This window comes from Neofelis nebulosa, chromosome 15 (genome assembly GCF_028018385.1).
Source record: "Neofelis nebulosa isolate mNeoNeb1 chromosome 15, mNeoNeb1.pri, whole genome shotgun sequence".
Lineage (NCBI taxonomy): Eukaryota > Metazoa > Chordata > Mammalia > Carnivora > Felidae > Neofelis > Neofelis nebulosa.
The window spans coordinates 9,854,147-9,873,824 of NC_080796.1; the positions used below are offsets into that span (position 1 = coordinate 9,854,147).

At 43.3% G+C, this 19,678-nt stretch overlaps 1 protein-coding gene across 4 annotated transcripts in view; it reads left to right on the forward strand.

Annotated features, from left to right (window-relative positions):
* The window catches only part of AHCTF1 (AT-hook containing transcription factor 1), a 79,934-nt gene that overhangs the window by 15,600 nt on the left and 44,656 nt on the right, over nt 1–19,678 (forward strand). For 3 of the 4 annotated variants that reach the window (XM_058700942.1, XM_058700945.1, XM_058700943.1), the window contains 7 exons: nt 2,983–3,160; nt 8,216–8,423; nt 10,285–10,401; nt 15,148–15,232; nt 17,284–17,434; nt 18,788–18,920; nt 19,007–19,188. In XM_058700942.1, coding sequence (XP_058556925.1) covers nt 2,983–3,160; nt 8,216–8,423; nt 10,285–10,401; nt 15,148–15,232; nt 17,284–17,434; nt 18,788–18,920; nt 19,007–19,188 — 1,054 coding nt within the window. The remainder of the gene's footprint in view (nt 1–2,982; nt 3,161–8,215; nt 8,424–10,284; nt 10,402–15,147; nt 15,233–17,283; nt 17,435–18,787; nt 18,921–19,006; nt 19,189–19,678) is intronic. The other variant, XM_058700944.1, reaches the window with a different exon arrangement.

Below are 19,678 nucleotides of genomic sequence, written 5' to 3' on the forward strand. Positions count from 1 at the left end.
TTCTTTTTAATTTGAGACTGTAGCCTTGGAGCAGTGGGGGAAATATGTCTTTACTGTTGTTTAAGAGTTGAATGTTTGTTGTTTTTTTAAGAGTCAAATGATATTTAAATAATGGATTCATTTAAAAAAATTTTGGGGGGCACCTGGGTGGCCCAGTCGGTTAAGCGGGTTAAGCGTCCGACTTCGGCTCAGTTCATGATCTCGCGATTCGTGAGTTCGAGCCCTGCCTCGGGCTCTGTGCTGACAGCTCGGAGCCTGGAGCCTGCTTCGGATTCTGGGTCTCCCTCTCTCTCTGCCCCTCCCTTGCTTACGCACTCTCGCACTGTCTGTTTCTCTGTCTCAAGAATAAATACTAAAAGAAAAATAAAAATAAATTTTTTTAACATTTATTCATTTTTGACAGAATGTGAGCAGGGGAGGGGCAGAGAGAGGGAGACACAGACTCCAAAGCAGGCTCCAGGCTCCGAGCTGTCAACACAGAGCCCTAGGCGGGGCTCGAACTCACAGACAGGAAGATCGTGACCTGAGCCGAAGTCAGTCCCTTAACTGAATGACCCAGGCGCCCCTAGAATAGAATTTTTAAAGTTAAAAGGGAGGTAAATGTCAAAATACTATGTTTTCACGGTTTGAGGAAACTGATGCAGTGGGCAGTGTTGGGGTCTGAAGTGGTCATAGCCTGGTATCTTAAATGTACTTACTTGCCAGTGTTGATTTTAAAGTCAGAATTAATTTAGCAGTTTATTGAGTGCTTACTGTCAGTCAAGCTGTGTCCTAAATTTTGGAGATAAATAGATAAATAGAACTTGGTCTATGCTGTTGAAAAAGCTAGTCATCTAGTGGGAAAAGACAGGTAATAAGATTACAGCCTAGGGGCGCCTGGGTGGCGCAGTCGGTTAAGCGTCCGACTTCAGCCAGGTCACGATCTCGCGGTCCGTGAGTTCGAGCCCCGCGTCAGGCTCTGGGCTGATGGCTCGGAGCCTGGAGCCTGTTTCCAATTCTGTGTCTCCCTCTCTCTCTGCCCCTCCCCCGTTCATGCTCTGTCTCTCTCTGTCCCAAAAATAAATAAAAAACGTTGAAAAAAAAATTAAAAAAAAAAAAAAAAAAAAAAGATTACAGCCTAAATCCAGTAAGTATTTTGTTTGATAAACTCAAGCACACGGAACATGGAAACACCTGGATGATTTCTGCTTATAGAGGTTGGACATTTTAGGCAAAGAGACCAGCATGTAAAAAGTCCTAGTATGTGGAACATTTAGGAACTGGGCTTGTGTAGAATGGCTGCGGGAGGGGACAGAGGAGGTGGGGTCTAGGAATGGTGAGGGTTGAGAGAGTGAATGGACGCGTTGCAGTTAGTGACCTCCATGAAGTCTTTGGTGAAGTCATTTTAAGCACAAAGCAGAACTCTAGTATCAAAAGCTCGTTGGATCGGAGCAGTTCAGGTAGCTGATGATAAGGAACCGGACAGGGAAATGACCGTGGACGTGGAGAGGACGGAACAGAAGTAGAGTACACTCAGGAGGTAACACGGACCGGCCCTGCCGATCACTTGGATGAGAGCACTTGAGAAGGAACAAGCAGTGGGTAGGTTCCTGGTGGCTCCCTTGCGTGGATGCTTGGTGTCCCATAGAAGAGTGAATACAGAAGGGAAAGATTGGGAGGGGAGTGATAGATACCTTCAGAAGAATTTGGTCAACTAGTTGATTTGGGGCCAGGGCACAGTATCCCCTCTTAAATTTGTTTGCTTTTAAGTGTCTCATTTTAAAATTAATTAAGTTACCATTATCAGTTAATTCACATGGTATTTGTATGAGGAATGCAAACTGAGTTGGATTTCTTGACCATTCTGAGAGGATTGAAGAGACTGGGCTTTAGTATTTGTCGACATTATTACCAGAAGTTAGACCAGAAAGACAGTCTGTGAAATCACAGCTTTCAGAGTTAGAAACTCTGTAGAATGTTCTGTATACCAATGAGCTATAGACAGCCAGGCTTTTTCTGTAATAATAAGTTACAGCCTGAAGCAAACTTTTCACTCTGACATGAATGCATAACCCATTGATAGTAAATTTCCTCTTTTCTTTCTAGGACATTCATCAGCGTTACAATAGAAATCACTAAGTACTCAATTTTCGTATGTCATACCCAATTTTTGTGAATTAATAGGAAACTGAAAGGAAGTGAACTAGCAAATAAAATACAGACTATTAGGTACGGACATTTAAAATTTGACCATGAGGGGCACCTGGGCGGCTCAGTCAGGCGAGTGTCTGACTTCGGCTCAGGTCATGATCTCACGGTTCGTGCGTTCGAGCCCTGCTCGCTCAGAGTCTGGAGTCTGCTTCAGATTCTGTGTCCCTCTCTCACTCTGTCCCTCCCCTGCTCACGTTCTATCTCTTCTGTCTCTCTCAAGAAAACATAAACATTAAAAAATGTTTAAAAAAATAAATAAAAATAAAGGTTAGACCTCTTCAGGCTTTAAGGCATAAACAGGACTTTTATTTTTAAACAGTAAACCCGTAAATTTTTCTTGAATGATTTCTTTTTACTCTTCCTCAGGAGAACAGGCTATATGATGAAGGAGTAGCTGGTTGACAGTTTTAAAGAGAAAAATCTAGGTTTGAGTTTAAATAACCCAAGTTAAACTTCCTAGGCTTCAGGGTGCTTCATCTTTAACAGGTACAGTTATGCATAATCCAATATCCAGGGTTACCGTGAGTGTTACGTGAACCAGTTAGTACAAGGCCTGGCGTGTAAGTTTTCATAAACGTCGACTATTATTCCAGCTGCACATTTTATATGGTGAAATGATGGTGTCATTTCTATTGTACCTTGAGTTTTCATTATGTTACTCAGATCCACAAGTCAAATACAAATTTATAATTCTCTGTTAGAAAATGTTTAAATCTATTATAGCTAGTAACCTGCTCCATTCTCCAAATTTTTCTGTTGTTTCATTGTATTTTTTCACTTTCTGCTTCCAAGGTAACTGCCATCGAGCCTGTTATTAACCACGGTGGAGCCAGCGCGAGCACTCAGCATTTGCACCCCGGCCTGCGGTGGCTCTTCGGTGTGGCGGCTGTGGTGACGGACGTCGGACGGGTCCTCCTCATTGACTTGTGTTTGGATGACTCGTGCGGCCAGAATGAAGTGGATGCGTCAGGTAATTATTTGGAACCTCGGACTGAGAGCGCCTGCATATTCTGATGCAACGGACCGGTTTTCCTTTTTCTTTTTTGTTTTTAATGTTTATTTACTTTTGAGAGAGAGAGGGACAGAGTGCCAGCGGGGGAGGTGCAGAGAGAGAAGGAGACACAGAATACAAGGCAGGCTCCAGGCTCCGAGCTGTCAGCACAGAACCCGACGCAGGGCTCGAACCCACGAACCGCGAGATCAGGACCTGAGCCGAAGTCGGAAGCTTCGGACCCAGGCACCCCTCACGGACCGGTTTTTCTTAAACAGTGAAAAATATTTATATAGAAGCTTCTGTGTACCTTTGTTTCTTTCACGGCTTGGACCTATTGTATTAGTGTTTTGGGGCACTGTGGAGACTTTTGCGTGAGTTACTCTGTTTATTGGTGAGGTACTAAAGTAGGTCTTGAAAGAGATTGAGGTCCAGATTTGCTTTAGATACACACTTGAACAATAGGTGTTATTACGTATACGCCAGGAGGAGGGCTGAAGGTACAGAATCTTGATTGTTATCAGACAGTATAAAATTATCCAGTGTGTCGGATCTAGCACACTGTTTTTGGCACACTGATTACGTGTCTGCGGTAAGACCAAGGCAGAAATAAAACGATATAATAGGAAATAACACGGTAATTGAAGGTTTTCTTTCACAGAATGACATCCTAAAATAGAATTAATGCTACTCAGATTTTTAAAAAGTGAGGAGAGACAATTTTTCTCCTTTAATACTAATGTTTTTCTTTTATAAATCTCTTCTTTATCAAGTGCTTTCAGTTTTTTTATTTTTTTATTTTTTTAATGTTTATTTATTTTTGAGAGAGGAAGAGAGACAAAGCATGAGTGGGGAAGGGGCAGAGAGAGAGAGAGAGACACACAGAATCCAAAGCAGGCACCAGGCTCTGGGATGAGAGCAGAGAGCCTGATGCGGGGCTCGAACCCACAAACTGTGAGATCATGACCTGAGCCGAAGTTGGACGCTTCACCGACCGAGCCACCCAGGCACCCCTCTTTGTCTTTTTCTGGGGCTTTTATAAGATTGGTTTATGCAGGGAGGAGAGCTAATCTAAAAGCCTTTTAAAAATGTATGTATTATAAAGTTTCATGAAAGGACCATTTAATCTTGAGAACATTCTTGATTTTTAAAGCAATCCTATATTAGGGCAGATCTCTATCTATGGATCAGCTAAGAAAGATACAAACGATCGTTATTTTTTTTTAACTTTTTTTAATGTTTTATTTATTTTTCTGAGAGAGAGAGACAGAGCATGAGGCGGTGAGGGGCAGAGTGAGTGAAGGACATAGAATCCAAAGCAGGCTCCAGGCTCTGAGCTGTCAGCACAGCGCCCAATGCAAGGCTCAAACCCACAAGCCGCGAGATCATGACCTGAGCCGAAGTCAGATGCTTAACCAACTCAGCCACCCAGGTGCCCCGAGGTCTAATCTTCTTTAAAAGGACTTACTACTACAAATGATCATTGTTTTATCCCAATTTATAATGAGCATAACTAATAAAAATTGTCAGTGTGTAGTAAAACTGATTGTAACTGCAAGTAGTAAAAATTATATTTAACCAGAAATTTAAAAGCCAAATCAGATTTCTGAACATTTTAAATTTTACCAATTTATGTAGTATGACTTAAAAATACTTGATTTGGCAGAAATAATGGCTACATGTACACTTAAAAAAAATAATCCTGGGGGTGCCTGGGTGGCTCGGTTGGTTAAGCATCCAACTTCAGCTCAGGTCATGATCTCATGGTTCATGAGTTCAAGCCCCACATCGGGCTCTGTGCTGACAGCTCAGAGCTTGGAGCCTGCTTCAGATTCTCTCTCTCTCTCTCTCTCTCTCTCTCTCTGTGCCCCTACCCTGCTTGCACTCTGTCTCTCTCTCTCAAAAATAAATAAACATTAAAAAATTTAAAAACCTCACAATGATAAAAACTGTATCTGTAATTTTGATATGTACAAAGATCTGATAAACTCTGGGTAAAGTTAATGAAAAGAATTGACTCGCAGAAATCATAGTAACTGAAAGCGAATTTATAGAATATTAGAAATGCTTAAACTGCTCTTTACAGAAAATTGGTAGAGAAGTTAAATGGTCTTGATGGGGTTTTGTTTCAGAGTTTTGTAGATAACATCCTTCTAGATGTGAGGCTAATCAATATGATTGTATTCATAATTAAAGCTCTCTTCAGACCAAAATAGTAAAGTTAGAACATCCTTTATTTCAGAAGTCCACAACCAGTAGTGGAATTCAGGGCAAGGATAGTTTTTATAATGGAATTCTTTGGATCGTGATCAAAGATCGGAATCATTTCTCAGTTACAAGAATTATAAAGCCATTGAATAAAAAATTGGGGTTTAATGCAAAATTGGTTTTTTTGCTTATAAAAGATAAATAGTTATGATTATAACTATTTGGACTTCATTGTATACACGTAACATAGAAAGTGAAATTCCTGATGTTTATTATACTATAAATACTGTTTTATAATATTTTCAACCTTAATGGTATTGTACATCTTTCCACATCAGTACAGTAGAGTCTATCTTACTCTCTTGAGTAAGAGTAAGTTTACATTATTCCATTGTATGAGCTATTTATTTTGGCAAAATTTAGTCACTTGCTCTTTGGAAAAATAATCAGAAGTGGAAGGGATCAGGAGGGTAATCGTTCAAGTACATTACGTGATTTTTCCCCTCTTCATAACAACAGCATTGAGGGAATCTGCCCTTGCACAAGGGTTATATCACTACATGGGCCTGAGTATTTTTCCTTTTTATGAAAGATTTCAGACATCTTCTGGTAGATAGAAGAATATAAGAATTTCCACGTCCGTCAACCTAAATTCAAGTTTGATTTCAGAACTTACCATGAGTGTCTTTTTTTTTCTTTTCCTTCTCCCCTACCTTTGCTTCTGAATTAATTTAAAGCAGATAATGGCTGTTTCACTATATAGTCACAATGCCATTACCAGTCCAGACTACATTAATAATAACTCCTTGGTGTAGTCTAGTAACTAATCCGTAAGTCAGATTGCTATGATGGCCTCTAGGGCAACTTTTTGCATTTGTATTGTTTGAGTCTGGATCTAAACAAGGTCCATGCATCACATGTGAGTTACGTCTCGTATCTCCTTGAACATAGAGTGGTCCTCCCTCTTGCCTCTCCTTTTCTATTTGTAGTACCACTGCCTTGCTGAAGAAGTTAATCTGGTAGGATGCCCCACATTTTTGAATTATCGGAGTGTTTACACGTGGTGTCATTTACATTTTGCATTTTCTGCAAACGTAATAAGTTAGTTCTGACTAGAGTCAGATGTGACATCTGGCAGGGATACCTCAGAAGTGCTGGGTGTTTCATACTGTGTCCCGTCAGGAGGCACGTCGTGTCTCGTTTCACCTTTAGTGATCAGTAGGTCCAGGGGATGACCGCGTGATTCTCCTTGGTAGAGTTTCCCCTCAACCTTTGTACCGGTGATTCTCAACCAGGGGTGACGTTTGCCCTCTAGGGGATCTTTGATGATGTCTCAGGACATTTTTGGTTGTTGCTCCTGGAGGGAGATGGTGTTAGTGACATCAGGTAGACAGATGCCCGGGATGCAGTTTACCATCCCACAGCGCATAGGACCGTTCCTCAGCAAAGACTGATCTGATCCCGAGCGTCAGTAGAGCCAGTGTTGAAAACCCTACTTAAATTCATTGTTTCATCCATTTATAGAAAGTGTTTTGTTTTGTTTTAATTTCTTTTTTTTTTTTTTTAATTTTTTTTTTTCAACGTTTTTTTATTTATTTTTGGGACAGAGAGAGACAGAGCATGAACGGGGGAGGGGCAGAGACAGAGGGAGACACAGAATCGGAAACAGGCTCCAGGCTCCGAGCCATCAGCCCAGAGCCTGACGCGGGGCTCGAACTCACAGACCGCGAGATCGTGACCTGGCTGAAGTCGGACGCTTAACCGACTGCGCCACCCAGGCGCCCCTGTTTTAATTTCTTAATGTTTATTTTTGAGAGAGAAACAGAGTGCAAGCTGGGGAGGGGCAGAGAGAGACAAGGAGACACAGAAACTGAAGCAGGCTCCAGGCTCTGAGCTTTCAGCACAGAGCTTGACGTGGGACTCGAACTCACAGGACTGCGAGATCATGACCCGAGCCGAAGTCGGACACTCAGCCGACTGAGCCACCCAGACAGCCCTCATCCATGGAGATTGTTACCTCAATCTCTTCATTCATTAGGGGATACAAAAATGATGATTTTGAAATTCTGTTAATCAAAGGAAGAAGTTTCTCATTAACCAGGGCTGTTTGTTTACCCTGAAATACAGTTTGTACAGAAAAGGCAGGATAAATGCTTACTATTTCTTTAAGTACTAATTTTCAGAGTAAGGAGCTGGTACTCAGGGACTTAAAATGGTTTATAGTAAGGTCTTTTGTAGGTGAGCAGGATAGGAACTCATGAAGTTTTATGAGTGTGTGTTTACTTACTTAATGTGTTTCGTTCATTCATTTTCATTGTTTTTTTGATGTTCAAAATGTTATTTTTTACTAATGAAAGCCCCTTCGTTTAGTCTGACAAATCCCCTTTAGACTATGATAGCTTCCTCTGTTTCCGGCACGAGATGAACTAGGCTCATCTTACGTATTTCCTGCCCCAGACCTGGAACCGGCCACTGCTCCAAAGGGAATATTTAGGTTCTTAGTTCTAAATTTAAATAAAGAAACCATCAGCTTTGTTTCTGATTAGTAAGGAAATCGTTTAATACTTTAAAAAGAAGAGCATACTTTTGAGAATATTTGAAAATGTACCATGAGATTTTTTTTAAAAATTACACAACTAAATGTATTTTGAAAATCATAGCGTTTGAACAGATACAGGTGGCCATCGTATAGTTCAGCCTGCTTTGTCATCATGGATCTTGTCGTAATTGACCACAGTGGTCTTCAGCTGAAGCTTGCCTAGCAGGTGACCCGTTCGCTTTTGTGCTCTTTACGATTTGTTAATCTTACTCCCTTTGTGTCTCCAGACCTTGAAGTCGTCACCGGCATCCCAGCTGAGGTGCCGCACATCAGAGAGACCGTGATGCGGGCAGGGCGCCATCTGGGCCTCCAGCTCGCAAGCCCGTCCGGGACAGCTGCGTCGGCGCTCTGTTACATCGGCAGGACTAACCAGCTGGCCGTGGGCTTTTCCGATGGCTATCTAGCTCTGTGGAATATGAAAAGCATGAAAAGAGAGTAAGTACAACTTTTTTCTCGTTTGTTCATTGGTAGCTGCTTTCTGAATATAGCTTGTACTCAGGTATTACTATTTTAAAATTAGCGTAAAGAGAAAAAGGTAGGATAGGTGACCAGTTGAGTGTGAATAATTTCTTACTGCATGAAATCACAGCTTGATATAAAGGAATGATTTAGCACGTGAATTTAGGTCGAGTCTTTTGGTGTATATTTAAAAGGCATTTCAGTTATTGTGTGCCATTTGCTAGTAAAACACCACTCTGTAAAGGTAAACGATATATTTACGGGGTGCGAATTCTGTCCAGAGTACTTTCCTTATAACCACACGTGTAAAGCTAATGGTAGAAGTTCTTGGTTGACGGAAAAACAGAGAGTTTTTTTTTTTTTTTTAATTTTTTTTTTAAGTTTATTTATTTTTGGGACAGAGAGAGACAGAGCATGAATGGGGGAGGGTCAGAGAGAGAAGGAGACACAGAATCCGAAACAGGCTCCAGGCTCCGAGCTGTCAGCAGAGAGCCCGATGCGGGGCTCGAACTCACGGACCGCGAGATCATGACCTGAGCCGAAGTCGGCCGCTAAACCGACTGAGCACCCAGGCGCCCCAACAGAGACTTTTTTAAAATCAACGTTAAAAGATACCATGTTTTGAAATTTTTATCCTGTTTAAATTTCCCTCAGTTGTATCGATACTTTTTAAATTGGTATTTTTGGCGTTCAGATTGTTGAAGGCACGTGGCTGGCTCAGGCAGTAGGGCGTGCAGCTCTTAATCTTGAGGTTGTGAGTTTGAGCCCCACGTTGGGTGTGGAGATTATTTAAAAAAAAAAAAAATCCATAAAAAGTCCTTAAAATGCTGTGGAATTGACCCTTTATTGAGGGAAGTAGCCCTTTACTGAGGAAGGTAGCAAATAGGCATTACAGACTTCTAGTCTGTATAGAGAGTTAAGTGGATGCCCATTTTTCTCCCAAGTTGTTAATTTGGTATTTTTTCATTTTTTTTCACGGCCTATTGGAATATTTTCTTGAGTAATTTATCTTGCCAAAAAGTCAACAGTAGTCACTCTTCCAAACTTTCTGTTCCGTTATTCTCGCCAAGAAATTGGTACCTACCAGGCTCGTCTTGGTAATCAGTGTATGCCCTATGCCACATTTGAAGCGGACGAGAAAAGAGAGGAGGAAACTAACGAGGTTCTCTCATCTCAAACCAGGCCCTTTGCTCACTGTTGCGTTCTTTGATGATATCAGAGAATGACAAGCCCTTGAAGTAACTTCCGTCCTTGCACCTCCTCAGAGCCCTTTCTTTTGGTCTGGGTTTTGCAAGGTACCCGTGATGAGGCGGTGGTGCTGTCTGTCGCCTGGTGGCCCCCGCGGGAAGGCCACCTTGGCTCTCTGCGCGGAGAACCTTTTCCCAGCTTTTGTCTTTGAATTGCTCCCGAGAGCCTGGAGGATCGGCCTCTCTGGCTCTTCACCAGCGCCGGCCGGCCTCTCGGGGCTGATTTCTAGGTGCTTTACAGGAGCCCCTTGGGCTCTCGCCGCCCCGGCGTCGCGATGGGGAAACTGGCCCGGGGCGAGCAGCCGAGGTGATGCGCTGTGTCGGGGTTTCAGCGCCCACGGCTGCCTCCCTGGGGAGCAGCACACGGTGGCACTCGCGGGGCTGGAAGGTGCCCTTGTAGTGGTTTTAGCCCTTCCAGCGCCGCGCCCACGGTCGGCCGTGACCTGGTACGCCCTGTGTATCTTTGAAGATGAGACGATTGCGTGAACGGCAGTTGCTCTAACCCGAGATTGTCCCAAGACCCCTGATTCTTTCTTCAGGAAACCACCGGTTAACAGTATGACGCAGACCGCTTTTTGTGCCTGTTGTAGGTACTACACTCAGTTGGAAGGTGGACGAGTTCCCGTGTACGCACTTACTTTTCAAGAGCCGGAGAACGACCCTCGTAATTGCTGTTACCTGTGGGCTGTTCAGTCTACACAGGACAGGTAAGCGTGAGACGTGTTTTTAAAAACATTTGCCAGCGATGCGGCAGCAGTTAATTTCTTTTGGAAAGTTGCGTAGTACGTTGTCTCCGTTCGGTGCAAACGACATAGTTCAGTGGGTTAGCAAGTGGTGGTTGAAATGATCTTGAAGGTGAAGGGATTGTTTCCAGGTGGTTGAGTGAGTTCTGAGGTGGCGGTAAGGACACTGTGCTCGTCTGTCTGCCTGCCGTACCCGGGAGTGAGCCAGTGCGCTGAGTAGGCAACGGCCTCGCTGCCTTACACCGGGGTTTGCGGCCTCCCGTGTTCTCGCGTCCCACCCTCTTTCTCTGTTGTGTGTGCCTCTCGTTTTTATCGACCCCGACTCTGTTCTCTGGTCCTCCTGTTTGCCTGGCCCAGTGTACTCCTAGCATTCATTTGGTTAGTTTTCACTCTGTCACAGGGTCTAACTTTGTCCCAAGTATAGCTCACGAGAAACCTTGCAGCTGTTTTCCATCCGTTCAGCTTGCTCATTTCCAGGGTTAGAGTGGCAGAAGTATTGATTTCCTCGTCTTTTTCCTTGATGTGTCATTCCTTCTCGGATGATCGATGAAACAGTCAAGCTTGTGGGATAAAGCCCATGACGGTGGTGACCCGTTGTTCCGGTACTTTCTCCCAAGTCCATCCCACCTTGGGCTCTAGGTACCTGAATTGGGGTCTCTTGGGGTTTTTGTATTAGACATCCCCACTTCGTGGTTTTGTCTTACCTTCTTACTCTGTGGTAAGTGATGGAAACGAAGAATTAATTTGCCACTTTTGTAATTTGTCCATCCTGAAAAAATAGTGAAATGAAAATACAGAGACCGCTATTGGGCTCTCCCTCACGGGGTCCGGTCCGTGTTTCCATCCATCTGAGTGCAGTGGGGGCGGCAGCAGTTTGATGGGTTCACAGTCTTCTGGGCTGTTCAAGCAGGGCTCTGGGGGATGGGGAATGCAAGGGGACTGTCATCTAAATGATCGTTGTATTTATTTTTCCTCCTAGGATTGTCTCTTAGGATGAGTTTGGTTATTATTCTTTAAAAATTTTTTTAACATTCATTTTTGGGAGAGAAAGAGAGAGCACGAGTGAGTGGGGAGGGGCAGAGAGAGAGGGAGACACAGAATCCGAAGCAGGCTCCAGGCTCTGAGCTGTCAGTACAGAGCCCGACACAGGGCTCGAATTCACAGACCAAGAGATCATGATCCAAGCTGAAGTTGGATGCTTAACCAACTGAGCCACCCAGGCACCCTGACTTACTATTCTTTATGTGGATTTTTTTACTTTGCTTTTTCTAAATTTCCCACACTAAGGTCTAGAGTGTTTTCCTCTTATTTTGGAACTTGATGAATAAGTCTGCGTTCTTTTTTACCATACCACTCTTGATTCTTGTAGTATTATCAGTAGGTGATGCCCACTCTGTTCTTATAATCAGGAAGCTGTGTGAATATTCTCTGCTCCTGATTTTCTTGTGTAAAATCCTCATGAACTGTATGCACTTCCCTGAGTCCTTTTTTGACGTAGTTTTCAGACCTCTATAGTTGACTCTTCTACTCACCCCCACCCCACCCCCACTGTCAAAAATCCACCTATAACTTTTGACTCCCCCAGAACTACACTACTAATAGCTTACTGTTGACCAGAAGCCTTACTGATAATATCAACAGTCAATTAGCACATATTTTGTGTGTTATATGTGTTACATACTGTATTCTGGTACCAGTGTCTAATTTTTGGCTTAATTTTTCCAGTATACCTATGCTGTGTGGTTCATCTACGTTTTTTTCAAATTGTCACAAATCTCCAAAAAATCTCCCTTTGTATTTATTGAAAACAATCTGTGTGCAGATTGAAAACAATCTGTGTGCAATCTGCACAGTTCAAACCCATGTTGTTGGAGGGTCAACTGCATTTGCACTTGAAGCACAAATGAATCACAGTTTAAAATGTGGGCAGAATATACTGTTTTCTGTTTCTCTTAGAGTGATGCCCTGCATTTACTTACCTTGATTACCCACAACACACTGAGTAACACATGGGAATAACTCTCTAGTGACTTTTAAACCACTGTCTAGTAGTCTGTTCCTTTAATAGGACAGGGTTAATTTATTTGGTAATTTGGATTATTTGTTCCTACATGATTTACTTTGCATTTGTCAGTATTACTGATGTGAGATATTTTTGAGAATGGTATTTTTGTGGTCTTCTGGTCTTTGACTTAATCGGTCGTGGGCCTCTTTGAGAATCTGGTGAAGGCTGTGATATATATTCGTATGTGTGTGTGATATGACTTAAAGCAGGATTCCTGACCTGAGGTCTGTGGGGAGACAAAGAGCAGTCTGTGAGCTCCCGTTGTAAACAGGATTATTTACATTTGTTTATGCGTGTATGAGTATTACATACACTCTGTGTGTAGAGGTGTTGTTTGTACGTGTGTGATTTGTGTACGTATACGTGTATCATTTATATGTGTGTACATGTGTGTCTTTTTTCTGTATTGTTCACATACACATATAAACAGATAGAAATAATCTTGTTTACAACTCATGGATGCTCACAGACTGCTCGTCGTCCCCCCGCAGACCTCAGGTCAGGAATCCTGCTTTAAGCCATTCTTAGGCTACTCTCTCACTTTACGAAGGTGTGTGATTAATTTAACAAAGGCTCTTCTTCCATCCCCTGGTCATGGACTTTACCAACATCTTACTGGTATTATAAGTAGGTGAAAATAATACAAATTTAGATTGAAAGTCTAAATCGGAAGGACAGATGGTATGGTCCTTCCTTTTTGCCCCCAGAGTGATTACTTAAACAGGGTAAAAAAGGGAAGAGAAGAATCACTGTGGAGTGACTGTGCCACCATGGGATGACACGGGCGTAGGTCTTAGCTGTTGCCACAGAGCTCATCGATTATGATAAAAGCCACGTTAATTTTGTAATATGGAAAATTGAATGGAAAAACTGTCCGGTGTCCCTTTAATGGTGGTTGTATCCAGTTTATCCTGTTTAGTATTTGGTCTTTTCGAGGTTATTTGTCTTTGTTTCACGTCTGCGTGTTTATTCATTCAACATAATTATCGAGCATTTACTATGTGCTGGTGACAGTTGGAGATATGTAGCGATGCATAACCAATAAATCTCTGTTCTTCTAGATGTTATATTTCAGTGAGTATATTTTGTAAGTATATGAGTGTGCATATTTAACATAATTTCAGGTAGTGATGTTAAATACAGAAAAATAAAGCTGGGAGAGGAAATACAGAATGTGTGTGATGTAGGGAACTGCTATTTCAGATTGTGTAGTTAGGGAGATGTGGACGAAGTGGGTTGGGACAGGGAGGGAGGAGAGCCATGGGAAGATCTGCAGGAAAGATTGCAAAGACCTTAGAAAAACGTCACAAGGAAAAGCAACAAGAGCAGGAAAGGGTAGAACGCAGAGCCGTCACGGGCGAGGTCAGAAAAGTAGAACTGGTCTCTAAAGGGCCATGGAGGTCAGGATAATGTGACTATTTGAGTTTGGTCTGGCTGTACCAGACCAATGAAATCTCTTTCTGGTGGTAGGGTCTATCTAAGCATTAGTAGTTTTTCAAAACTCCTCTGGTGATTCTAATAATAAGCAACCAAGGTAGAGAACGACTAGACCAGAGTGAGACTAGCTAGAGAAAAGAAGAAGCTGGGAAGCCTTCTGTGCTCAGAGATGATTGAAGGTTGGGAAGCAGGGGGCAGAACCGCCGGCAGAGGACTACGGGTAGTGTAGTGTGGGGACCATTAAGACAGTGTGGTATCCTTGGAAGCCAGGTAAAGTAGGCGTTCTAAGAAAGATGGGCCCGAGAGAAGAAGAATTCAAATTCAGACAGTATGGAAGTCTGTGCTCTTAACATTTACTGCGTGCTGTACTTGAGCAGTGCACAGCTGGTTCGGTATCTGCTTTATGTCCTTACCGTGTAGCCCTCCTGCTGTGGTACAGGGCAACCCCGTCATTTCAGCCAGAAGCCTCCCAGGATGGAGGGAGAGACCAGGAAGGAGGAGCAGAGGACGTGCTGTCCCGTGCCGAGGGCTTTCTGTGGTTGCCGTGGGATAGTTCTGTTTACATCTGTTGCCTGGAACTTGGGCCTCCTGCACCCAGCCGCAAAGGAGGCTGGGAAATGTGGCATATTTTAGGCAGCCATGTGCCTAACAAACATTTCCCTATGAAAGAAGGGCAGAGGGAATGTTGACCCAACAGCTGTAGTCTCCGCCACGTAAGGGGTCACCTAAAGTTTGCAAATCACATCAGTTTGAGCTAATTAGAATTAGTTAAAAATAAAAATCAGGGGCGCCTGGGTCGTTCAGTCAGTTAAGCGTCCCACTTAGGCTCAGGTCACGATCTCGCGGTTCGTGAGTTCGAGCCCCACGTCGGGCTCTGTGTTGACAGCTCGGAGCCCGGAGCCTGCTTCGGATTCTGTGTCTCCCTCTCTTCTCTCTGCTCTGCTCTCTGCCACTCACTCTATCCTCCTCCGCTCACGCTCTGTCTCTCTCAAAAGTAAATAAAAGATTTAAAAAATTTTTTTCTAATAAAAATAAAAATCAGTTATTGTTTCAGAGGACTGCATTTTGTGAAAACGACCAAGTAAAAGTAAGTTCTTCACATTGACCTTAGTTTTGTCACGTGCAGCGTTGCATACTGGACAGTAAGAGTTGCTTAATGTATGAATGTGATATTTAGCGTTTCTTCTCAGTTAATCTCTTTCTTCCAGTGAAGGGGACGTTTTGAGTTTACACCTGCTTCAGCTGGCCTTTGGTGATAGAAAGTGTTTGGCATCGGGACAAATCTTGTATGAGGTAAATGGTACTGGGGATATGGGTTCGTTATTACCACTTTGTCACTGTTTTGCCTTTTTTAGTCTTTGTCTAAAGATATTAACATACTGAAAAGTTATTCTTCTATTCAAGTGAATAATGTATTCATAATATAACAGAAAGAGTGTTAGAGTAGAGATCACAAGACTAGCTGTTTTACCCAGGTAGCACTCTTAACTTCCCCAGGTATCGTTGTCCTCTAAAATGAGATTAGACAAGACTCATCTTGTGACCTAATTGGTACCAGAGAAAAACAGCTCCACTATGTTGCACTAATACCAAAGCAGTAAGCCGTGAGATGACTTTATAAACGGTCTCAGGGCGCCGGCCTGGCTCAATTAGTAGAGTACGCGACTCTTGATCTCGGGGTTGTGAGTTCAGGCCCCACGTTGGGTGTAGAGATTACCTAAAAATAAAATCTTAAAAAAATAAATAAAAATTTTTTTAAATGTTTACTTTGGAGAGAGAGAGCAAGTGAGGAGGGGACGGGGGTGGAGAGAGAGGGGGACAGAGGATCCAAAGTGGGCTCTGCGCTGGTAGCAGCCAGCCCGATGCGGGGCTCGAACTCACGGACCGTGAGATCGTGACCCGAAGTTGGACGCTCAACTGACTCGGCCTCCCGGGCGCCCCAAAATTAAAAACAAATTTAAAAAAAAATTTTTTTTTTTTTAACGTTTATTTATTTTTGAGACAGAGAGAGACACAGCATGAACGGGGGAGGGGCAGAGAGAGAGGGAGACACAGAATCGGAAGCAAGCTCCAGGCTCTGAGCCATCAGCCCAGAGCCCGACGCGGGGCTCGAACTCGCGGACCGCGAGATCGTGACCTGAGCTGAAGTCGGACGCTCAACCGACTGAGCCACCCAGGCGCCCCAAAAACAAATTTTTTTTTAAACGGTCTTGCCACTTAACAGCTGTAAACGCGGGTAAACACATTGGACTTTCAGATGATTGTTTTTCCAGTTGAGTTCTAGAGGAAGAAGGGCCGTGCTGCTGACGGCAGTGTGGTCAACCCTCACGTTCCTTTCTGTGGAACAGGCTTTCTTAACCTCGTGTTTGAGGATACGTGGACGGGCTTTAAAGAATCTACGAAGTCTCTGAATTCTGTGTGACATTTTTGTCATCAGTGGATGTTTCTGGGGAGAAAGTCTCCTAGCTTTTGTTAGATTCTTACAGACATTGATGGGCAAAAACAAAGTGAAGAGCTGCTCTAGAGCGAGAATTGCACTGAGAACACAGGAACACGTTTGCCAGCCTGGAGCGTGTCTGTGTGTAATTTTGATGGTTAGTCCAGTTTACGCTGCAGCCCAAAGTACAGGGTTCCCACGTTTGGTAACGGCTTTAGATTTGTTGGTGACTATTTTCGAGACACTAAATTTAGCCTCGTGTGTTGTGTGCTATATAAAATTTCAGAGCCCTTTTCAGTGATTTGTTCTCTTTATTCTTTTTTTTATTCTTTTTTTTTTAATTTTTTTTTTTCAACGTTTTTTAATTTATTTTTGGGACAGAGAGAGACAGAGCATGAACGGGGGAGGGGCAGAGAGAGAGGGAGACACAGAATCGGAAACAGGCTCCAGGCTCCGAGCCATCAGCCCAGAGCCCGACGCGGGGCTCGAACTCACGGACCGCGAGATCGTGACCTGGCTGAAGTCGGACGCTTAACTGACTGCGCCACCCAGGCGCCCCTTGTTCTCTTTATTCTTTAACTTTTTGTGTTTCCTTTGTATTGTGCGAAAAATGTTTCAATTTGGAGAACGTTTATTTTTTTATTTTTTAAAGTTTATTCTGAGAAAGAGTGGGAGGGGCAGAGAGAGAGGGAGAAAGAGAGAATCCCAAGCAGACTCCGTACTGTCAGCACAGAGCCTCATGTGGGGCTTGAACTCACGGACCGTGAGAGCATGACCTGAGCCAAACCAAGAGTCGGCTGCTTAACTGACCGAACCACCCAGGCGTCCCAGATTTGGAGAATTCTTAACTTCTGAATGACTTTTTGCCTAGAATTCTATTAAGATTTGCGTACGTTTTATCTTTCAGGGGCTAGAGTACTGTGAAGAGAGATACACACTGGACCTCACGGGTGGCATGTTTCCTTTGAGGGGACAGACTAGTAATACCAAGCTGTTGGGCTGCCAGAGTATAGAGAAATTTCGATATCATGGCGACAGAGAGGAAGGTATGAGTGAAGGTCAGTTAAAAAGTGCTCTTAATATATATCATGTGCAATGCCTGATTTTAAGATTTATCTTGACGTAAGATTTATGACAGTTACTGCTTTTTAGAGTTCATACTCCTGGCAGTTAACAAATTGAGATACTAATTATGGAAATTTATTTAGGTCTGTCTGAGCTCCTAGGTATGTCTTACTCTCCACATTGCCATACGGAACTCAAGAATGGAGTAGATTCGGAGACCCTTAATGAAGGAGCCTTGTATTTTCGTCCACCTCTCTCTAAATGGACAAAAATGGCCTCTGGTTTTGACCAGAATGAAGAGGCTGTGAATAATGCTTCCCTCTGTGTATTTTTGAGACCTGCCTTGGATGCCTTTAATTTTTCTGTTTCCTTTCGTGTCCTCCCTTCTTCCTGGTAAACAAGCCTTGCTTAGTCACGGTTGCAGAGGGTTTAGAATCCAGCGCGGATTCGGATCCCAGCTGTGTCACTAGTTGTGACCTTTGACAAATTATGTAACATTTCTGAGCCTCCCTCTCCCCATCCGTGAGTGGAATAATACAGTTGTACGTTCTGCAGCAGGCAGTCGGGAGGATTGATTGGGACCGTGGGAGGGGTTCGTGCAGTCCCGGGAATTGCACTAGGGCCGTATTTGTGTCGGCGGTCTTACTGGGGTTCATCCTCAGGGGCACTTCATCCGTCCTGAGCGTGTCTTCTTTTCTTGTCCCACGTCTGTAGGTGGTCCAGTCATCACATCGAGCTACAAATGCCCCAAGCAGAGCTCTCCACCTCTTCTCACTGTCCCCGCTCCTCTTCCGCTTTGTTTCCTGTTTGTTGGGTCTCAGACGTTTGCTTCTTTCTCTCCTGTTGTTTTTTCTCACTTTGTTTCTGACTTTCCATCCCACAGCCACCATCCAAGTCCTTGTCTTTCCTCCCGTTACCGTACGGCTGGCTCAGTCCTTCTCAGCTAGAATTCCTCTGAGGAATTAAGCCCAGCGCCTAGGCCGCCCGTCATGGCTATTGAGATTCTCTGGTACTGTGTTCCGTTGTTGGGACAATACTCATCCAAGTCATTTTCTGCTTTCTACCTCCACTGCATCAAAGTTGCCAAAGCGTTAAGCGAGAATAAGCCAGGATAGAACTTTTCTGATGCGTACTTCTTAATAAGATCTTCTTGAAATAGGAAAACAGTTAAGATACAAGTGAATGTCACTCTCCTTACAGAATGAACGATAGAAGTGTGCTCTGGTATATCAAATAGCAGTTGAGACTCCTTAATTTGTGAGAAAACGTTGCTGAAATTTTATTCGGGGTAATTTTACTTTGCAATGATTTATTCCATTTTTTAAAACTACGTGCTTTTCTTTCAGCGCTGTCTCCTGACACCAGTGTTTCAGTCTTTACGTGGCAGGTGAATGTATATGGACAAGGGAAGCCTTCTGTGTACCTGGGGCTTTTTGACATAAATCGTTGGTATCATGCGCAAATGCCAGACTCGCTAAGGTATGGTTTCTCTCTCTTTTTCTCTTTCTCGTATTTGTATGTGTAGCCGCTCGGTGACTTAATGGTTTTGTAAAATTTTCTTGTAGATCAGGAGAGTATCTGCATAGTTGCTCCTATTTTGCATTGTGGTCACTGGATTCTGTCGTGAGTAAGGCTTCCCCACACTACATCTTGGATGTGCTGGTGCACGAGAGAAGCTTGAGTCGAGGAGTGCCTCCCTCGTTCCCACCTCCTGAGCAGTTTTTTAGCCCAAGTACTTACAATTTTGGTATGTATTTCCTTAACATGACCTTTCAAGAAAAATCACACGTGTCTGCGTGTTGGTGCGAAATACGTATATGTATAGTACGCGTGTGCATATACATATGGTACATATACAGTGTGTGGTATGCACGTGTCTGTAATTACCTGCTCATGTCTCATTACCGATAGTTAATATATGGGCAGCTGAGGAAATTCATTTGATACGTACATGAGAAATTTAATACTTAGATGTTTTATAAAGAAAGTATCACTATTTTGAATTTGTTAGAAAAGATAACTATTACTTACGGTGCGGCTTGGTATCTTGCCAGGATAGGAGAATTATTTTATTTTTTTATTTTTTAAAGTTTATTTATTTTGTGAGAGTATGCATATGCAGTCAGGGGAGGGGCAGAGAGAGGGAGAGAGAGAATACCAGGCAGGCTCCGTGCTGCTAAGAGCCCAACGTGGCCCACAGACCGCGAGATCATGACCGGAGCCGAAATCAAGAGTCA